Source organism: Equus caballus, chromosome 13 (assembly GCF_041296265.1).
Source record: "Equus caballus isolate H_3958 breed thoroughbred chromosome 13, TB-T2T, whole genome shotgun sequence".
Lineage (NCBI taxonomy): Eukaryota > Metazoa > Chordata > Mammalia > Perissodactyla > Equidae > Equus > Equus caballus.
The window spans coordinates 1,584,053-1,600,132 of record NC_091696.1 but is presented as its reverse complement, the minus strand read 5'-3'; the positions used below and the strand labels follow the sequence as shown (position 1 = coordinate 1,600,132).

The following is a 16,080-nucleotide window of genomic DNA, read 5'->3' as shown; positions in this document are numbered from 1 at the left end:
GGGGCCCCCTCCATCGCTATCCACCCCCCCAAGTCCTTCGTTCGTTTCTTCATTTGTGATGCTGTTTCCACGCTCTTGCGGTTGCCGTTAATTCCGTGACAAGCAAATGTGGTGGCTTGCACGCAGGACTGTTCTGTACCAAGGAGAGGTGCTCAGTGGCACCTCGCCTTGGTGGTGCTTCCTGGGCGAGCCCGCGGGGCGTGTGTGCTCAGGCTGCGCGCCTATTCATCGCTGGTGTTTGCTCGAGTGGAAACGGAGCGAACCTTTCCGCGAGTGGAATCAGTCATTAAAAAGTCGTTATCAAGTCAAATTAGCACGGTCCCCGCTTGTTTACTACTAATGACAAAACAATTTCTTTAAAAGGTACAAACAACAAACTTTCAATTTTGCGTTTTCCTCTTTGCTGGCGTCGCTGGCCTGGAGGTCTGATGGAAGAGAACCGTGGTGAAAGGCAGCATTTTGGAGATTTATTGGTCAATAAAAGAGACAATTACAGCTTGTTTATGAAGGAAAACCCCCTCCCCGGCCCTTGCATGGCATCGGCGCTCCGGTGATGATAACTCTGTATCCAGCTCAGAACCATAAAAGTCCAGGGGAAGATAGAGGATTTCAATAAAATTATGACACTCGATAAACCTTCCTGTGGAAACAAATTTTCCACGGTTATGTGACCAGTTCCAGTTGGATTTGTAACTTTAATTTGTTACTTATTGAATTTTTTGTCATCAGCTAATTGTGAAGTCCATGCTGGGGTGATGGGCGAGTCAGGCTCGTGGGCTCAGGAAGCACCGGGCACAGCAGCCGAGGGCCGGTCTGCTCTCAACCACCCACCCCGGTCTTCCTCCAGACTCACCTGAGAAGGAAGGGCCTAGGCAGGGGTGGTGGACGGCACCGATGCTCGGGTAGTGGAGCAGTTGGCACGGTCTCTCCTCGGGACACAGTTGGGCCTCAGCTCGTGGAAGCACCAACAGAGAGAACGCCACGTGGATGGGGACCTTGGCCCCCACACCTGGAGGGCGGCTCCCGAGGTCTCGCTCCCCACGTCCGTTTCAGCTCCATGAATCTGCCTTTGAGCCAGTGCTGGTATGGGCTGACCCTGCAGCTTGCCTGGACGCCCTGCCCTGTGGGGCTGGGGGCTGGGAAGGGCACCTGGCCGGACGACCTTTCTCCAGCAGCTGCCCCAGAACACGTGTGCTGGAGAGGGATGCGCTGTGCCAGGAGTCCTGGAGGTGCATGAGTGCCGTGTGGATAAGATCGTCTGCTGTCGTCCTGTCACTGTGGGGGCTTGTTTATAGGCCAGTGCATCGGACACTCCATCCAGGTGCTACTGCCCTTCACTGCCGTCCTTTGAGATCGGCTCAGTACCCACCTCCTTCACCAGGGCATGGAGGCTCCGGGGACGAGAGCACTGGCCTCAGTTGCCCTGCAGATCTTGTAGAAACCCCCCTCTTCCTGGGCCGTGCTGTCCCCGGGCAGAGGCCGCTGAGCCCTGCATCTCGCTCCCCGCTGTGGCCCACACACCGGAAGCCTTGACACCTCTGGGCGCCTGTTGGGAGTGCAGGCTCTCAGGCCCCGCAGACCTGCTGAATCCGCATCGACAGGTCACAAGAGCCCCGGATGTTCCTGTGCACTGGGGGTGAGAAGTGGGGCTCCAGGAATCCTGGGCTTTCTTTGGGGGCTGATCTTCTCTATCGTGAGCTCATAGTGGGCGTCTGTCCATGACAGCAGGTTGGAGAAGCGTGGGCCAGGAGAGGGCACGCGCTGGCCCCCAGCTCACGCCTGGAATCTGTCAGAGACCAGGTCTCCTCCGTCCACACTCGGGGTCTGGGGCTGGAAGAATCCAGTCCTGTGGCTTCAGGCCCACGGTGCAGAAGGGAGACATGTGGGCAGCCCTCAGGGGAGTCTGGGGCTCCTTTCCTGGTGCCGGACACCTTTTACGCAGGTCGGTCAGAGCAGCTCAGTTCCTGGACCCGGGGACACCCTTGGTCTCCACAGGCCTTCCCCTGCTGGCCTCGAGGTTTTCTCCCTTGGTGAGCATCTTAGGAAGGGATCTTCCAGTCCTGGCTCAGGAGGGCTGCCCATCTCTCCCAGGGCCCTGACTTCTGGGCTCACGCTGCCAGCCTTAATAATCCCTTCTAGCAGGGCACCCCGAGCGTGATTCTGTGTGGCTCTAAGACGGGTCCTGACACTGTGTGGGCAGTGTGTCATCCCATGAGACCTGAGCTGCACTGTTACCTGGCGCCAGCTTCTTCCCAAAATATGGAGGAAGGGTGCCAGTGTGGCTGGTGCTGGGTGATGCGCTGCAGCCTAGGATCGTGGCTGAGGGTCCCGTGAGCTCCATGGGAAGATGAGGTGCTCCCTGAGGCCAGCGCCGTTTCAGTGGGGACCCCGGGACCTTTCAGGGAGCTTAGATGGATCTCTCCTCAAACCCACTTCCTGGCCTCGTCCCCCTCATGTTTTCCTGGGCTGTTGATGAGACTCAGGAAGTGACACTGACCCAGGCCACAGGGGACACAGCAGACTCAGGGAGGGGTGCCCACACCCCTGCTGTGTGGGGCCTGTGCCCACTGCAGGTCTCCATGACTTCTGTAGCTCGAGACCAGTGGTCAGAGAGAGTGCCCAGACCAAAGGTGGGGCCACAGGCTCACTGGGCACTGGTCGTGCTCAGGCTGCACCTCAAGAGGAGCTGAGTCTCTGTCTTGGCCTCGGTGGGCTCTGTTGACGTCGTGCATCAGATGCTGCTAAGCGTTTGGCCTGAGCTCTTTGAGGAGCTGTATGAGGGGCTCCCCACCTCATGGCATGCCCCCTGAACTTGATCCCAAGCCCACACTCCTGCTTCTGTCTCCATGTGGTGTCACAGGTGTTTCTCCAGCATCACGTCACCACCCCGGGCCTGACCACCTGCCCTCTGTGTCCACAGGAGCGGGACGGCATGCGTGCCATCCTGGGGTCCTACGACAGTGAGCTGACCCCCGCAGAGTACTCGCCCCAGCTGACCCGGCGCATGCGTGAAGCAGAGGACATGGTGCAGAAGGTGCACGCCCACAGCTCGGAGATGGAGGTGAGTGCAGCCGGCTGTCTGCCTTCCCGCCCACTCCACCATGAGGCTTCGGGCCACGGTCCTGCGGCCAGGAGAGGAGGCCCACGCAGGGGCTGCGGTGGGTCCTGCCACGCGCAGACCTTCAGTCCTGATTTGAGGTCGACTGCAGCTCCACTGAGCCATCATAAATATGGGTGCACTAATAGCCATTTTGTTACAACGCTCTGGCTCCGTGTGAAGCGTTGATGAAGAGAGATGTGCAGGGCAGCCTCTCTGACACCTCCAGCCGCCCCTGCATCTTTCAGTTGAGAGATTCTTCCTGTCTTCCCGCCATATGCACACTAATCAGTTCATTACGAGGCAGACAGCATGGCACCTCCAGTGCCATATGTTTGGATTTCTGGTGTGTCGGGTGATGAGGGGCTGTCGGTGACCTCAGAAATGATTCACTCGTGCGGTTGCCCTGCCTTGCTGTGCGGGGCCTGCAAGTCTAGCCCACAGCCCTGAGGCTCGCAGCATGGGCCCAGCCGTCCCTCAGGATGGGTCTGATGCACCACGCAAAGGCGGAGGCTTCCTCTCTCCTCCCTGTCTTCCCTTCTTGAGTCCTGCCCGCAGGGGGCATACTCGTCCGGCTTGCGCAGGACTGTCCCAGTTTCAGCAGAGAAAGTCCCTGACTTTGCCCTGTTTCCATGGTCGGCAGTGCAGCAGAGTGGTCAGCCAGCCTCCCTGTGCACCTGGAGCGGGGGCAGAGTTCAGGAGCTGGAGAGGCCACAGGCTCAGCTGGCTTCCCCACCACGTCCACTGCTCCTCTGTCGTGGTCGTTGCCGTGGAAGTTCACGTGGCCATTCTCGGCACAGGGTGGCAGGCCTGGGCAGAGGAGCGGCGAGCAGCTGCTCTCCAGCCGTGGCAGCCACCTTCACCCTGTCGATGTTGGGGCTCCTGTCTTGGCCCTGTTTCCTCCTGGACACGGGCCCTGATGGGCGCTCTGGAAGCAGGCCAGCTCTTTGCCAGCTTCCTGCCCTCCACCTAGGCCACAGTGACCCCAGATCTTCAGTGGGATAGAGACCCCTGCGCATAGCTCCTGCTCCCTCAAGTCGTCTCTCTGAGGCTGGGGTTACCCTGGGGCCCAGTGGCAGTGCTCTGGACGCTGGCTTTGCTCACCTTCCTGGCTGCTGGAGCGGAGGCCCCGCCCTCCCAGCAAAGCCATTCCACTGCCCAGGGGCTGGAGGGCTGTGGCTCTTGCTTTCTGGGGTCTGGGGGGCCGGGGCCATGTATTTCTGGCCATCTGGTCATTTCCCACATGCCCTCTGTACCTGTCCTGCACAACAGGCCCCTTTTAACTCCCGCAAGGGCCCCACCCGGGCCTGAGCTGCTTCTGGGGGGAGGACCAAAGTTCAGAGAGGCAGCAGCCAGGCCTTCCTGGGCCAGGCCAGCTGGGCACTGTTCCCTCGCCTTTTTGGAGCATCACCAGGCAGGTGAGGAGAGGCTGACCGCCTTTGGGTGTTGGGAGTCGGCAGCCCCTTACTCTGGAAAGTGGAGGCAGTGGTTGGATTCAGTGTGCCAGTTCTGCCCAGAGGCCCGGGTCCACTTGGTGTTGAGAACGGCACACCTCTCGGCCTCCACCAGGTGGCAGCAGACAAAGCCAGCCCATCCTTCTGTAAGTCCAGTCCGGGTGGGGTGGGGGCTGTGCTCACGGCCAAGACCCAAGATCCCTTCTTGTCCCCTTCCCAGCCCTCTCTTGGAACCCGTGCTGGAGAAGGGGGTCATCCCCTGTCTCCTCTGTCCCCCTCTTCCTCCTGTTCCCCTCCCCTCTTCCACCCCTCCAGTCTGGCCTGGTCCTCCTTCCTTCCCTCACCCCCACCCCCCTGCCCTAGGCATCCTCTGACCTGGTCTGTACGTGGCACCACTGTGCATAGGCTCTCTGCTCACAAGGCCCTGGGAGCCCCCCGCACAGTGAGGGGTCAGTGGGACTGGACGGGCACATGCAGGGGCTGTGCGTGCAGTTTGCCCAGAGCTAGCGAAGGAGCTTGGCTAGGGCGAGGCTGCCTCCACAGGAGGTCGGGGAGCACCCCCTGGAGGGGGCGGTGCCGGGTGGTACGGCTGAGGACCAAGGGTCCTGGGTGGGCCGGGTGTGGATGCCTGCCCTGTACGGGATCTGCAGTGGTCCTTTCACAAGGAGGACCCGACGAGTCAGTTACGTGCTGGCCGCGCTGGAGAGAGTGGGCCTCTGCTCTCAGGGTTGGTTGTGGGGTGAGGACGGGGTGTGGAGTTTGAGGGCCCACGTGGAGGCTTTTAGCTTTTCCAAGAGCTGTGCTCTCATCCCCCTTTCAGTGATGTACATTTTCCTCACAGAGCAGTCAGGTCGCTCACGTTGCCACACGCCGTGTAGCCATGGAGTGAGGGGTGGGACCAGGTCTCTGGCAGCCCAAGTGCGGGCAACCACCATTGCTGGCCGGGACCGAAGGGGTTTCTCCCAGATATGAGGAACATGACAGAAGTGACCTGCACGGGGAAGCCCATGGGGAGCAGAAGGCTCTTCTCTGCCGTCTGTGGAGGGTGACACCTTTTTAAATCAAGAACAGGTGTGAGGACCTCACCTTGTCCCTGTGCATTACAGCCAGCCACCCCAGCACCCCGTCACCGGCCAACCGAACTCCCTGGATGCGCCCAGCGAGGTTAAGCGTCATAGCCGTTCTTTCTTGGGCTCTGGGGTGGCTCCGTGAGCATCTTGGAAAGTGTGCAACCCTGAAAGGGAAGAGCCCACATTCGATCAGGACCGTTTCTCTTGGCCAGCATCACACAGACACAAAGCAAGCACCAGGAGTGTGTCCTTGCTCTCCTGTGGCCCTGGGGCCACCCCGTTCTCCACAGTGTGGATGCTTGTCATCCCTGGAGAAAGTCTGAGTTAGGGAGAACGCGGCCCCAACTTCAGAAACTAAACCCTTTAGCAAAGAAAAGAAAAGGATTTGGAGAGGGGGAGGGGATGTCTTGGAGTCAGGAAAGAGGTGGGACGAGCTCCCAGGTGAAGTGGATTTGAAGTGACGGTGCCCACCATGCCCAGAGCTGCAGCACCGAGAGCAGCCCGGCCAGTCCCGCCCGCTGTGAGAGCCGGTGGCTGCATGTGGAAGGAGCACGGAGCTGGTCAGAGGACCCCGGGCAAGTCCCGCCTCTTCTGCTGTCACCTTCTGTGACTGACCTCTCACTCTAACAGGGTTCCTGGGTATCCTGGGCCCCCCAGGTGAGGGTGGGTGGGCAGAGGTCGGGCCATTGCAGTAACTGTCATTCTATCTGTAGACCAGGATGGGGAGAGCACCTGGAGGCATTTCGAGGTGCTTGGTTCCAGCAGGGTGAAGGACTATAGAGAGGAACCCCCGGCAAGGTGGCACACAGGTCATTTGATGTGGCGGTTCCTTGGGAAGCAGGATATCGAGAGAAAAGGGTGGAGTGCCCCTCTGCTGGGCCCAGGTAGCAGCTGGGGCTGGGGCCTGGCTCTGCTCTGTTTGCAGTTTGCTGACCCTTCTCCCAGGTTCTGGAGCCTCATGGAGATTCCAGGAGGGGGTGGCAGAGCCTCACTTGAAGGCAAAACACCAAAACTGGACTGCTGGCCTGACTCAGCTTTAGTCCCTGCCATTTCCCGTTAGAGCTGAGAGTTGCTGTGCACATCTGAATGGATGGAGTAGACGGTCGATGGATCAGGGGTGGGTAGGTGGTGAGTACGGGAGCGGGGGATCCATTCTCTCTATTCATGTTGACTGAGCGCTACTCTGTGGCAGTCCTGGGACCCCCAGCCCAGATGCCCTTCCCGTCTCCAGCCTGACCTTTTGTGGAGATAGGCCTCTGGGTCAAGGCTGTCCGCTGTGAGGCAGCTCAGACACTGGGCACCCGGGCTCTGAACCCCGTGTCGCCCTCTGAGGCCCTGAGCGGCTTCCAGGCCCTCTGAGGTTGGTGCCTCAGTGTGGTTCCTCTGATGCGGTAACGGGGAGACATTGCCATTCATCTGGTGCTGCACGCCTTGCCTCTCCTTGGCTTGCCTCTTCTCGCCTCGCCTCTCCTCTCCTCACCTCGCCTCGCCGTGCCAGCGCTCCAGGGCAGGGCTTGTCATCTCCACTTTGCAGTGGAGGAAACTGAGTCCCTGGTGGAGGAGGGCCGAGCCGGGACTGGTCTCTCTGCCTTCACTGCAGCACGGCCGCTGCTCAGGCGCCCTCGCCAGGCCGTCCTTCGGCGCCGTCCAGCCAGGAGCCAGCCCCCCTGCCCAGGCCCGCTCCCGCCTCTCAGCAGGCCCAGCCCCTCAGCTGCTGCGTGGCCCCAGACCTGCGCTCCTGCTCCAGGCCGAGCCCTAACAGGCAGGGAGGCCCTCTCTTGCTGTTGCAGTTCTCAGGCCCCAAGGACGGGAACCAGCTCTGAGATGCCCCAGGCTTTGACCCCGCCCTCTAGGTCATGGCGCCCTCACACCGGACCCTGGATCCCCGACCCAGTAGGCTGCGGGCTGGTGCCTCCTGGGCTTTTGGGGGGTGGGTTTCCCTAGTCTTGTTTCATTAGCGTCTTACATGTCAGGAATCGGAGAGCCAGCACACTTGGAGAGCTTTGAAAGCAGCTGCACGCTGCCTGTCGAAAGTTTATTTGCTGAGTGTCACGTACTGACACACGGTGAAGAGCTACGTAACTTCACAGGACCCATTGGCTGAGGGTCCCTTCATGTCTCCCAGACAGCCCATCCATTGTTCTGCCGGGAGGCAAGCACCATTTGGGGGGCGCAGGCTGGCTCAGGAGGAGCAGGGGAGGACCAGTTGTGCCCCAGGGCCACCCGTTTTGTTCAGCTGTCCTAAAGAGCCACAGGGACAGTGTGGTGCATGCTGGGAAAACGCCCCCACGGCCCCCCGGGCCTGATTACGGAGATGGATTAACTCAAGTAACGAGGACGTTGCCTCCCCCGCCCACCTGATGTCTCATCGCTGGTCCAGAAGGCAGGGTCCAGGGGACCGTTGAGAGGGAGAATGTCGTGAGCCGTTTTGGGGTTCAGGGTGTGCCTCACGTGCCCATGGGGAACTTCTTTCTGCTTCTCCCCACCTCCACCGATTTCTCTTTTCCTTCGTTTCCAGTCTCTGTCCCTTGTCTCCCTTATTTTCCTTCTGTTCTCTCTTCATGTCTGTTTCTATGGTGTCCCTTCTCTCTCCTCTTTGGCTTCCCTCTCCACCCCAGCCCTCACCCCAAGCTCCTGTTTCTTCTCACTCAGGGGTCAGCAGGCTTCGTCTGTAAAAGGCCAGTCGATTCTGCGGGCTGTGCGGCCACATGGTCTCGGTCCCAGCCCCTCGGCTCTGGAGTTGTAGCTGGAGAGTGGCCGTGGGGCCATCTGTAAATGGTGGGCGTGCTGTGTGCCAATAAAGCTTTATTGACAAAGCAGGGGGGCTGGATTTGGGTGCAGACTGTAGGTGTTGGACCCCTGTTCTAGCCTGTCTCTTCTGCCCGAGGAGAGAGCTGCGTGACCCCACAGGACGTCGCTCGGCCTCTGCGCCGGGAACCCACAGCCGGGGTGTCCCCGCCCCCTGGGTGCAGGGAGAGCCGGATCCGGACCTCGTCTTCACTGGCGGGGAGCGGGGAGCACGGGGGCACGGGGATTTGGAGAGCTCATCAGCTTCTTCCAGTCATTGCATTTCACCCGTTTAGCTTAATCAGTCAGTTCTAATGGGGAACATGTTTTGATCCTGGCAAAAACATTTCAGTAAAACAAACGGGAAGTGTTGAGACTGGGAGAATCCCAGTAGCCTGACTCTGGTGAAGTTTGTGCCGTTTTGCACGGATTTTATTTATTCCGTTTAATAAAGCGGCTGCGGATGTTGGTAGCATATGTCACGAATCCTCCTCTGTCGACGGAGCTATAAATATGCAGTGCATGCTGCCTTGATTCAACATATCAGCCTGATTTGTTTTTCCAATTTATTTAATTAAAACAGATTATGGTGCTGCTGGCTGCATGGAGGGATGTGGAAAGTCCCAGTTTGGGGTTACAGTGGATCTGAAATAATTTCCGACTTCCAGCTCGGGAGGATGAGCGTCACCGTGCGTCCATCTCCCTCCCCCCCGTCACCGCTGTGAGGGCGCAGATGAGACAGTTTCTGTCCTCACCTCCTTGCATGGGTGGCTAGCTTCAGGAGGAACGTCAGCTTTTGAACCGTAGGTCGTTCACCAGGTCCAGTCCCTTTCTTAGGAATGTGTGCATTTACGGCTCCCCGCATATAGTGAACTTGAGCTGACTCTCCTCGAATGAAGCACAGGTAAAACCCAGCGAAGCATCTTGAGGCAGAGTTACAAGATAAGCAGTATGTTAAAGAGAAGTGGAAACAGGAAGGGAGTTAACATGAAGAAAGCAGCTCCGGAAACCCAGGTGTGGGAGTCCGCTGCGATGGACCCGGTGTCTCAACGTGCAGAGACCGAGGGGGACACAGGACAGGTTGCCGCTCTCAGCACCGGCTCCTAGAGTCAGGACAGGGGTGTCTGTGCAGGTCAGAGCCGGGAACAAGCAGCTTCTGTTTACGGGGCTGTTGCGTGTGCCAAATTCTTTACATACCTTTTTTGGTTCAATTCCCACAACAGCTCCGGGAGGTGGGAGTTAATACCCATTTTATAGATGGGGTAGATGATGCTCTGTGAGCTGAGGAGATTAAAGCTTGTAGAGGTCCAGTCGCTGCCCCAGCTTTACGGAGATGTGATTGACAGATCAAGCTGTATGTGCTTAAGCTGTGCGATAGGATGATTTGACGCTTGTCTACACAGTCAATCCTGATGGCAGTCAGCGAATCAGCATACCCCTCAGCTCACATCGTTCTTTTTGCGTGTGAGAGCACTTAAGACCTGCTTTCTTAGCGTGTTTCTAGTATATAATGTTATTGTTAACTGGAGTCTGTACCGTGTACAGCGTGCTGTGCGTTAGGTCTCCAGGTCTTAGTCACCTTATAACAAGTTTGTCCCCTTGACCAGCAGCCCCCAGTCCTCCCCGTCCGCCCGGCTCCTGGCAGCCACCATTCTACTCTCTGTTTCTATGAGTTTGACTCTTTTAGATTCCACACATACGTGACGTCATGCAGTATTTATCCTTCTGCGTCTGGCTTATTTCACTTAGCATGATGTCCTCCGGTTTTATCCATGTTGTCATAAATTACGGGATCTACTTCTTTTTTAAGGTTGAATAGTATTCCGTTATATGTATATACCACATCATCTTTATCCATTCATCCTTGGACAGACACTTTGTTTGTTTCCATGTCTTGGCCCTTGTGAATGATGCTGCAGGGGACATGGGAGTGCAGATAGCTCTTCGAGATAGTGATTTTATTTCCTTTGGCTATATTCCCAGAAGTGGAGTTGCTGGGTCATATGAATCAGTTCTATTTTTAATTGTTTGAGAAAACCTCCATCCCGCTTCCCATAGTGGCTGGGCCGGTTTACAGACCCACCAGCAGTGCACAGCACGTCCTCGCCAACACTTGCTCTCTGAGGCCTGTTTGACGATGCCCATCCTGACAGGGTGAGGTGATTGTCTCCTTGTGGCTCTGATTGCATTTTCCCGATACTTAGTGATGCTGAGCACCTTTTCATGGACCTGTCAGCCATTCGTAGTATTCTTTGGAAAAATTTCTGTTCAGGTCCTTTGCCCATTTTTTAATTAGGTATTTCTATTTCTGCTATTGAGTTTTATGAATTCCTTGTATATATTGGCTGTTAGCCCCTCGTCAGATGCATGGTTTGCAAATATTTTCTCCCATTCGGTAGGTTGCCTTTCCTTTTTTTCATGGTTTTCTTTGCTGTGCAGAAGGCTTTTAGTTTATTTTTTGCTTTTGTTGCCTGTGCTTTTGGTGTCGTATCTAAAAAACCATCGCCAAGACCAATGTCAAGAAGCTTTTTCCCTGTTTTTTTTCCTACGAGTTTTATGGTTTTAGGTCTTTAATCTCTTTTGAGTTGATTTTTGTGTATGGTGTAAGATAAGGGTCCAATTTCAGTCTTTTGCATGTGGTTATCCAGTTTTCCCAGCGCCATTTTTTGAAGAGACTCTATTTCCCACGCTCGTGTATCCTTGGCACCCTTGTCAAAGATTAGTTGGCTGTATGTGTGTAGATTTATTTCTGGGCTCCCTATTCTGTTCTGTTGATCTATGTGTCTGTTTTTATGCCAATACCATACAGTTTCGATTACTGCAGTTTATAATATAATTTGAAAGCAGGAAGTGTGATGCCTCCAGCTTTGTTCTTCTTGCTCAAGATCCCTTTAGCTATTAGAGATATTTTGTGCTTCCATACAAATTGTAGGATTTTTTTCTATTTTTCAAAAATGTCATTGGAATTTTGATAGGGATTGCGTTGAATCTGTAGATTGCTCTGGGTAGTATGGACGTGTTAACAGTATTACTGCTTCCAGCCCATGAGCACAGAATATCTTTCCATTTATTTGTGTCTTTAGTTTTCTGTCATCAATATCTTATAATTTTGAGTATATAGATCTCTTACCTCCTTGGTTAAATTTATTCCTAAGTATTTTTATTGTTTTTTGATGCTATCATAAGCGGGATTGTTTTATTTCTTTTTCAGATAGTTCATTGTTAGTGTATAGAAATGCAACTTATTTTTGTGTGTTGATTTTATATCCTGTAACTTTACTGAATTCACTTATTCTGACAGTTTTGGTGGGATCTTTAGGATTTTCTATATATAAGATGACGTCATCTGCAAACAGATTTTTACTTCTTTTCCGATTAGGATGCCTTTTATTTCTTTTTCTTGCCTGATTGCTCTGGCTCGAATTTCCAGTACCATGTTGAATAAGAGTGGTGAGAGTGGGCACCCTTGTCTTGTTCCTGAGCTTTCGACCTCTCACCGTTGAGTATGATGTTACCTGTGGGCTTGTCCTATATGGCCTTTATTATGTTGAAGGACATTCTTTTGGGACCTAATTAATTTTTATCAAGAAGGGATGTTGAATTTTGTCAAATGCTTTTTCCTCATCTATTGAGATGATCATGTGATTTTTATCCTTCATTCTGTCAGTAGGGTGTATCACGTTTTGTTGAGGATTTTTACATCTATGTTCATCAGGATGTGGGCCTGTGGTTTCCTTTCTTGTGGTATCTTTGTCTGGCTTTGGTGGCAGGGTTATGCTGGCCTTATAAAATGAGTGAGGATGTCCTCCCGCCTTTGGTGTTTGGAGGCGTTTGGGAAGGATTTGGCTTTAGTTCTTTAGCTGGTAGAATTTGCCAGGCAAGCTGCGAGGTCCAGGGCTTTTCTTTGTTGGGAGGTTTTTTTATTACTGATTCAATCTCCTTACTCGTTATGAGTCTTCAGATGGTCTATTTCTTTGTGATTCATTCTGGATCAGTTGTATGTTCTAGGACTTTACTCATTTCTTCTAGTTGTCCAGTTTGTTGGTATGTAATTGTTCATGGTGGTCTTTTATGATCTTTTGTATTTCTGTGGTATCAGTTGTAATGTCTCCTCTTTTGTTTCTGATTTTATTTACTTGAGTCTTATCCCGTTCTTTCTTAGTCTAGCTGAAGGTTTGTCAATTTTGTTTATCTTGTACAGAAACCAGCTCTTAGTTCTGCTGATCTCCTCCTTCTCGGCGGGGTGGCTGTCTGAGTCAGTGTGTGTGGGGAGGATAGTGGGAGGCTCCTGCTCCACCCCGAGCTGACCCTCGGATCCGTCCCTTGTTTCAGGTCCACCGCTGGGATGAGGAGACTTTGGGATTGGCCTGCTTTGTCTGGTGATGGTCTGAATGGCTTGTGAATACTGTCTGCTGGGGCCTCCCCCAGCTCTGTAGGGGAGCTTGTGGGGGTGGGGCTGCACTTCCGTGGTCCAGGCCCGCTCTGTGAGAACCCTGCCTGCAGGGAACCACCTGGGCTGTTCAAGGGGCTGGGCTGAGCCCAGGACCGGGTCCAGGTGTCCGCTGCGGGAGTGACCCCTGTGGCCCTCTGAGCGCTTTACGGGCCGCCATGCTCCAGGTCTGAGAGAGGTATCGGCTTCTCAGACTGCGACAGCGGGTCCTGGAGGGTGCCCTGGGGCCAGGGCCACCCATCAGAGCCCCAGGCTCTGGGCCGAGCACCTGGCCACATGAGCTGTCTCCCTGCTTGCGTGTCACCGTGCTCTGCAGCCATGAGAAGCATAGCTCACACCTGTCTTTGGGCTGCCATGCACTTCGGGAGGGCTCCTCTCTGCCCCTTGGGGGCTGCTGCCGGATAGAAGCCATGAGTGGGTCTGGATGCTCTCGCCTGAAGGGCCCCCGATGACCGGCATCGTCTCCTCCTTTTTCCTTACACGTTGTCACTAACCCATGTGTGAAGTGCAGCAGAAAGGCAGGAGGCCTGGGGCTCCCATCTCATTCCCTCGGGGTGACCTGTGATCTTGGGGCCCCCAGACTTCCCTGGTCTCCAGCCTCCCCCCCGTAAGGCGTGTGGGAACCGTGCTCCATGCTCTCGGGTCCTCCCCAGCCCGGCCATTGAGGAGTTTTGCCCAGCCTGTCCCCAGCCTGTGCCCTACCTGCAGGGCCTGCTTCTCCGCTGTGCCTGGGGTCCTCTGGTGGCGGGGTGCTGGGCCGGCTGCAGCAGTTCTCACTTTGAGACGAAAATAGCCACCGAGGTCTCAAGCAGCCTCTCCCTGTCACAAGTGGTACGTGGCCTGGGGCTCATGTCTGAGTGCATGCGGCTACCTGGAGGCCCAGCTGGAGCACCAGTGCCCCCACCAGGAGGAGCTGTGTGGGCTTCTGGGCACCACTCCAGGCCTGATGTGGCTCTGAGGTCACTCACTGTGGCCGGGGACCCCGGGCTGTGTCAGGGCGTCCTCTCCCCATACCTCGTCCACCTCACATGTGCTCCCGGGTGTGCTGCCTCCTCTGGGACAGGCTGTTCCCTTCTTCCTGTGTCCCCCCCACGTGCACCCCCCACACTCTACCTGCTTCCAGACTTCTGGCTGGCCGCTGGGGATGGGCAGTAACCGGGAGGGTCTGTGCCAGCCTGAGGCTGTTCCAAGTGTCCATTCCCTTCAGGAGGTGCCCTAGGCCTTGCTACCTGTAAGCAGCTGTGCGGAGAGGCTGAGGGGAGCCTCGGGCACACCCCACGGCCCCCGCCAGCTGACTGCTCCCTGGCCTCCCGCTGTCAGCCAGAGACCCCCGGAAGGCTAGCCTCCACAGGACCCCTGTCACCATCTTGGGTCCCTCCTGACGTGCAGAGCGAGCGCCAGCTCGGCGAGCACCTACCTGCTTGCTCTCCTTTCCCAGCTGAGGAGACTGGAGAGGGCTGAGCAGGTCACCAGGAGGATGTGACGTCCGAGTCCTCCCGGTGCTGGCAGCGGTCAGGCCGAGTGAAAGGGGCACGTGTGTGCTCCTGCCGGGGTGGCTCTACCGAGCCCCACTGCCCTGTCGCAGAACGCGGCTTCCTGGAGAGAACCGCCATACCTGAGGCCCAAACTGCGGAGTCTGTGCGCCCCGCTGGATCTCCCTCCAGAAGGTGAGCAGTGACCACTGCACCCCGGCTCCCGGCCCTGTGCACTGTGTCTGAGGGTGCCAGCGCACTGTCCTCCTCCCTCCTGAGGCATGAACCCGAGGTCAGGTCCTTGTCTTGCTTTGCACGAGGCCTCGGTGTCCTGGGCAGAGCCAGGAGCCTGCACGTTGTCAGTGGAATGAGTGCCATGGACACCGTAACCCCGCGCGAGGCCCCCTGTGGCTGAGGAGGCACAGTGGTGGGGCTGACGTGGCCCGAGGCTCCTCTCTGCTTAGGCAGCAGCCTGGCTCTAGCAGAAAACCTCAAGGAGAAAGCAGGAATAAATCAGCTGCACCGTCAGCTGCTTTTCCTGAATCTCTGTGGGGCCGAGCAGGACAGAGTGGGAACAGACGCCAGCCCGTTGAGGGGCTGCTCTTAAAGAACAGCCGCTTTCTGCTAGAGGCGATGCCTGCCAATGTCCTGGCTGGGCCCTGGGGGTGGGTTCCCGGGGTGCCCAGCCCCAGCTGCCCGGGGGCGTCCATGGGGTGGAGTGACGCTTGTAGGCACAGCAGGAAGGTGTCCATGAGCTCGATCCAGATGTGGGGCCCTGATCTAGGGCCTGGCTGCAGCCTCTTGGAGAGTGGCAGGTGACTGGCCACAGCAGGGGTCTGTCCCTCTGGCATGGTCTGGTCTTCGGAATCCCTCTTGCCCGGTGCTGCCGGCAGACTCTGCACCTTCATCGGGTGAGGTGCACGTGGTGCCCGTCTCCGTCCTCTGTGAGAAAGCCTGGCGTGCTAGAACTGGTGGGTCCTTCAGTGTCCACTCTCCAGGTGTGGACTGGAAGATCCAGGGAGACGTCGTCATCGGGCTGGGCCGCCGGCTGGGGTGGGCAGACATGCCCAACACTCGGTTCAGGTCAGTTTGTTTCGCTCAACTGCCTCGGCTCAGTCCTGGTCACCAATTGAGCTTCTTTCTCTGTGACATACTCAAGGATGCTCTTCCGCACGGACATCTCCCTTCACTCGTCAGCTGAGGATGCTGATTCCAGGGCCCACGTGGGGCCACAGTCCCTGCCCAATGCTGGTCTCTCCTCTCCCTGATTTCCTTGGGCCTCCATGTCTCGTACTGGGCGTGGACGTGGCCAGTCAGGTCTGAGTGACTCTGGGTGATGGTGACAAGACTTCAGACTGGCCCTTGGGGAGGCATCTGCTGCCCTGCCCCTCAGTCTCGTGACAGCAGTGGACGGGGAAGATGCATAATTCAGGTGCTGCTGTGGGAGCCTCGAGGGCCTTCCCTCCCCCAGCAGATCTGGGTGCCTTCTCGCCCACAGACACTGGACCCTGGACCCTCCTTATGTGGCCCGCATACCTGTTGATGCTGTGAGGCCAGGAGTGGAGGCTGTTAGCCTCCTGGGGCTGCCGTGAGACGTGACCACAAACCACGTGGCTTAGGACAACAGAAATTTACTCTTTTGCTGTCCTGGAGGCCAGAAGTCGAGGTCAGGGTGTCAGCAGGGCTGATTCCTTCTGAGTCTCCGAGGGAGAGTCTGTTCCAGGCCTCTCTCGCAGCTTCAGGGGGCTCC

At 56.5% G+C, this 16,080-nt stretch overlaps 1 protein-coding gene across 17 annotated transcripts in view; it reads left to right on the top strand.

The window, feature by feature from the left end:
- MAD1L1 (mitotic arrest deficient 1 like 1) overlaps positions 1–16,080 on the top strand; it is a 420,727-nt gene that overhangs the window by 217,982 nt on the left and 186,665 nt on the right. For all 17 annotated transcript variants that reach the window (XR_011424443.1, XM_001490482.5, XM_023655119.2 and 14 more), the window contains one exon: positions 2,921–3,061. Coding sequence is in view for 16 of the 17 variants with exons in the window: in XM_001490482.5 (XP_001490532.1) it covers positions 2,921–3,061 (141 nt within the window). In the remaining variant the exon portion in view is untranslated. The remainder of the gene's footprint in view (positions 1–2,920; positions 3,062–16,080) is intronic.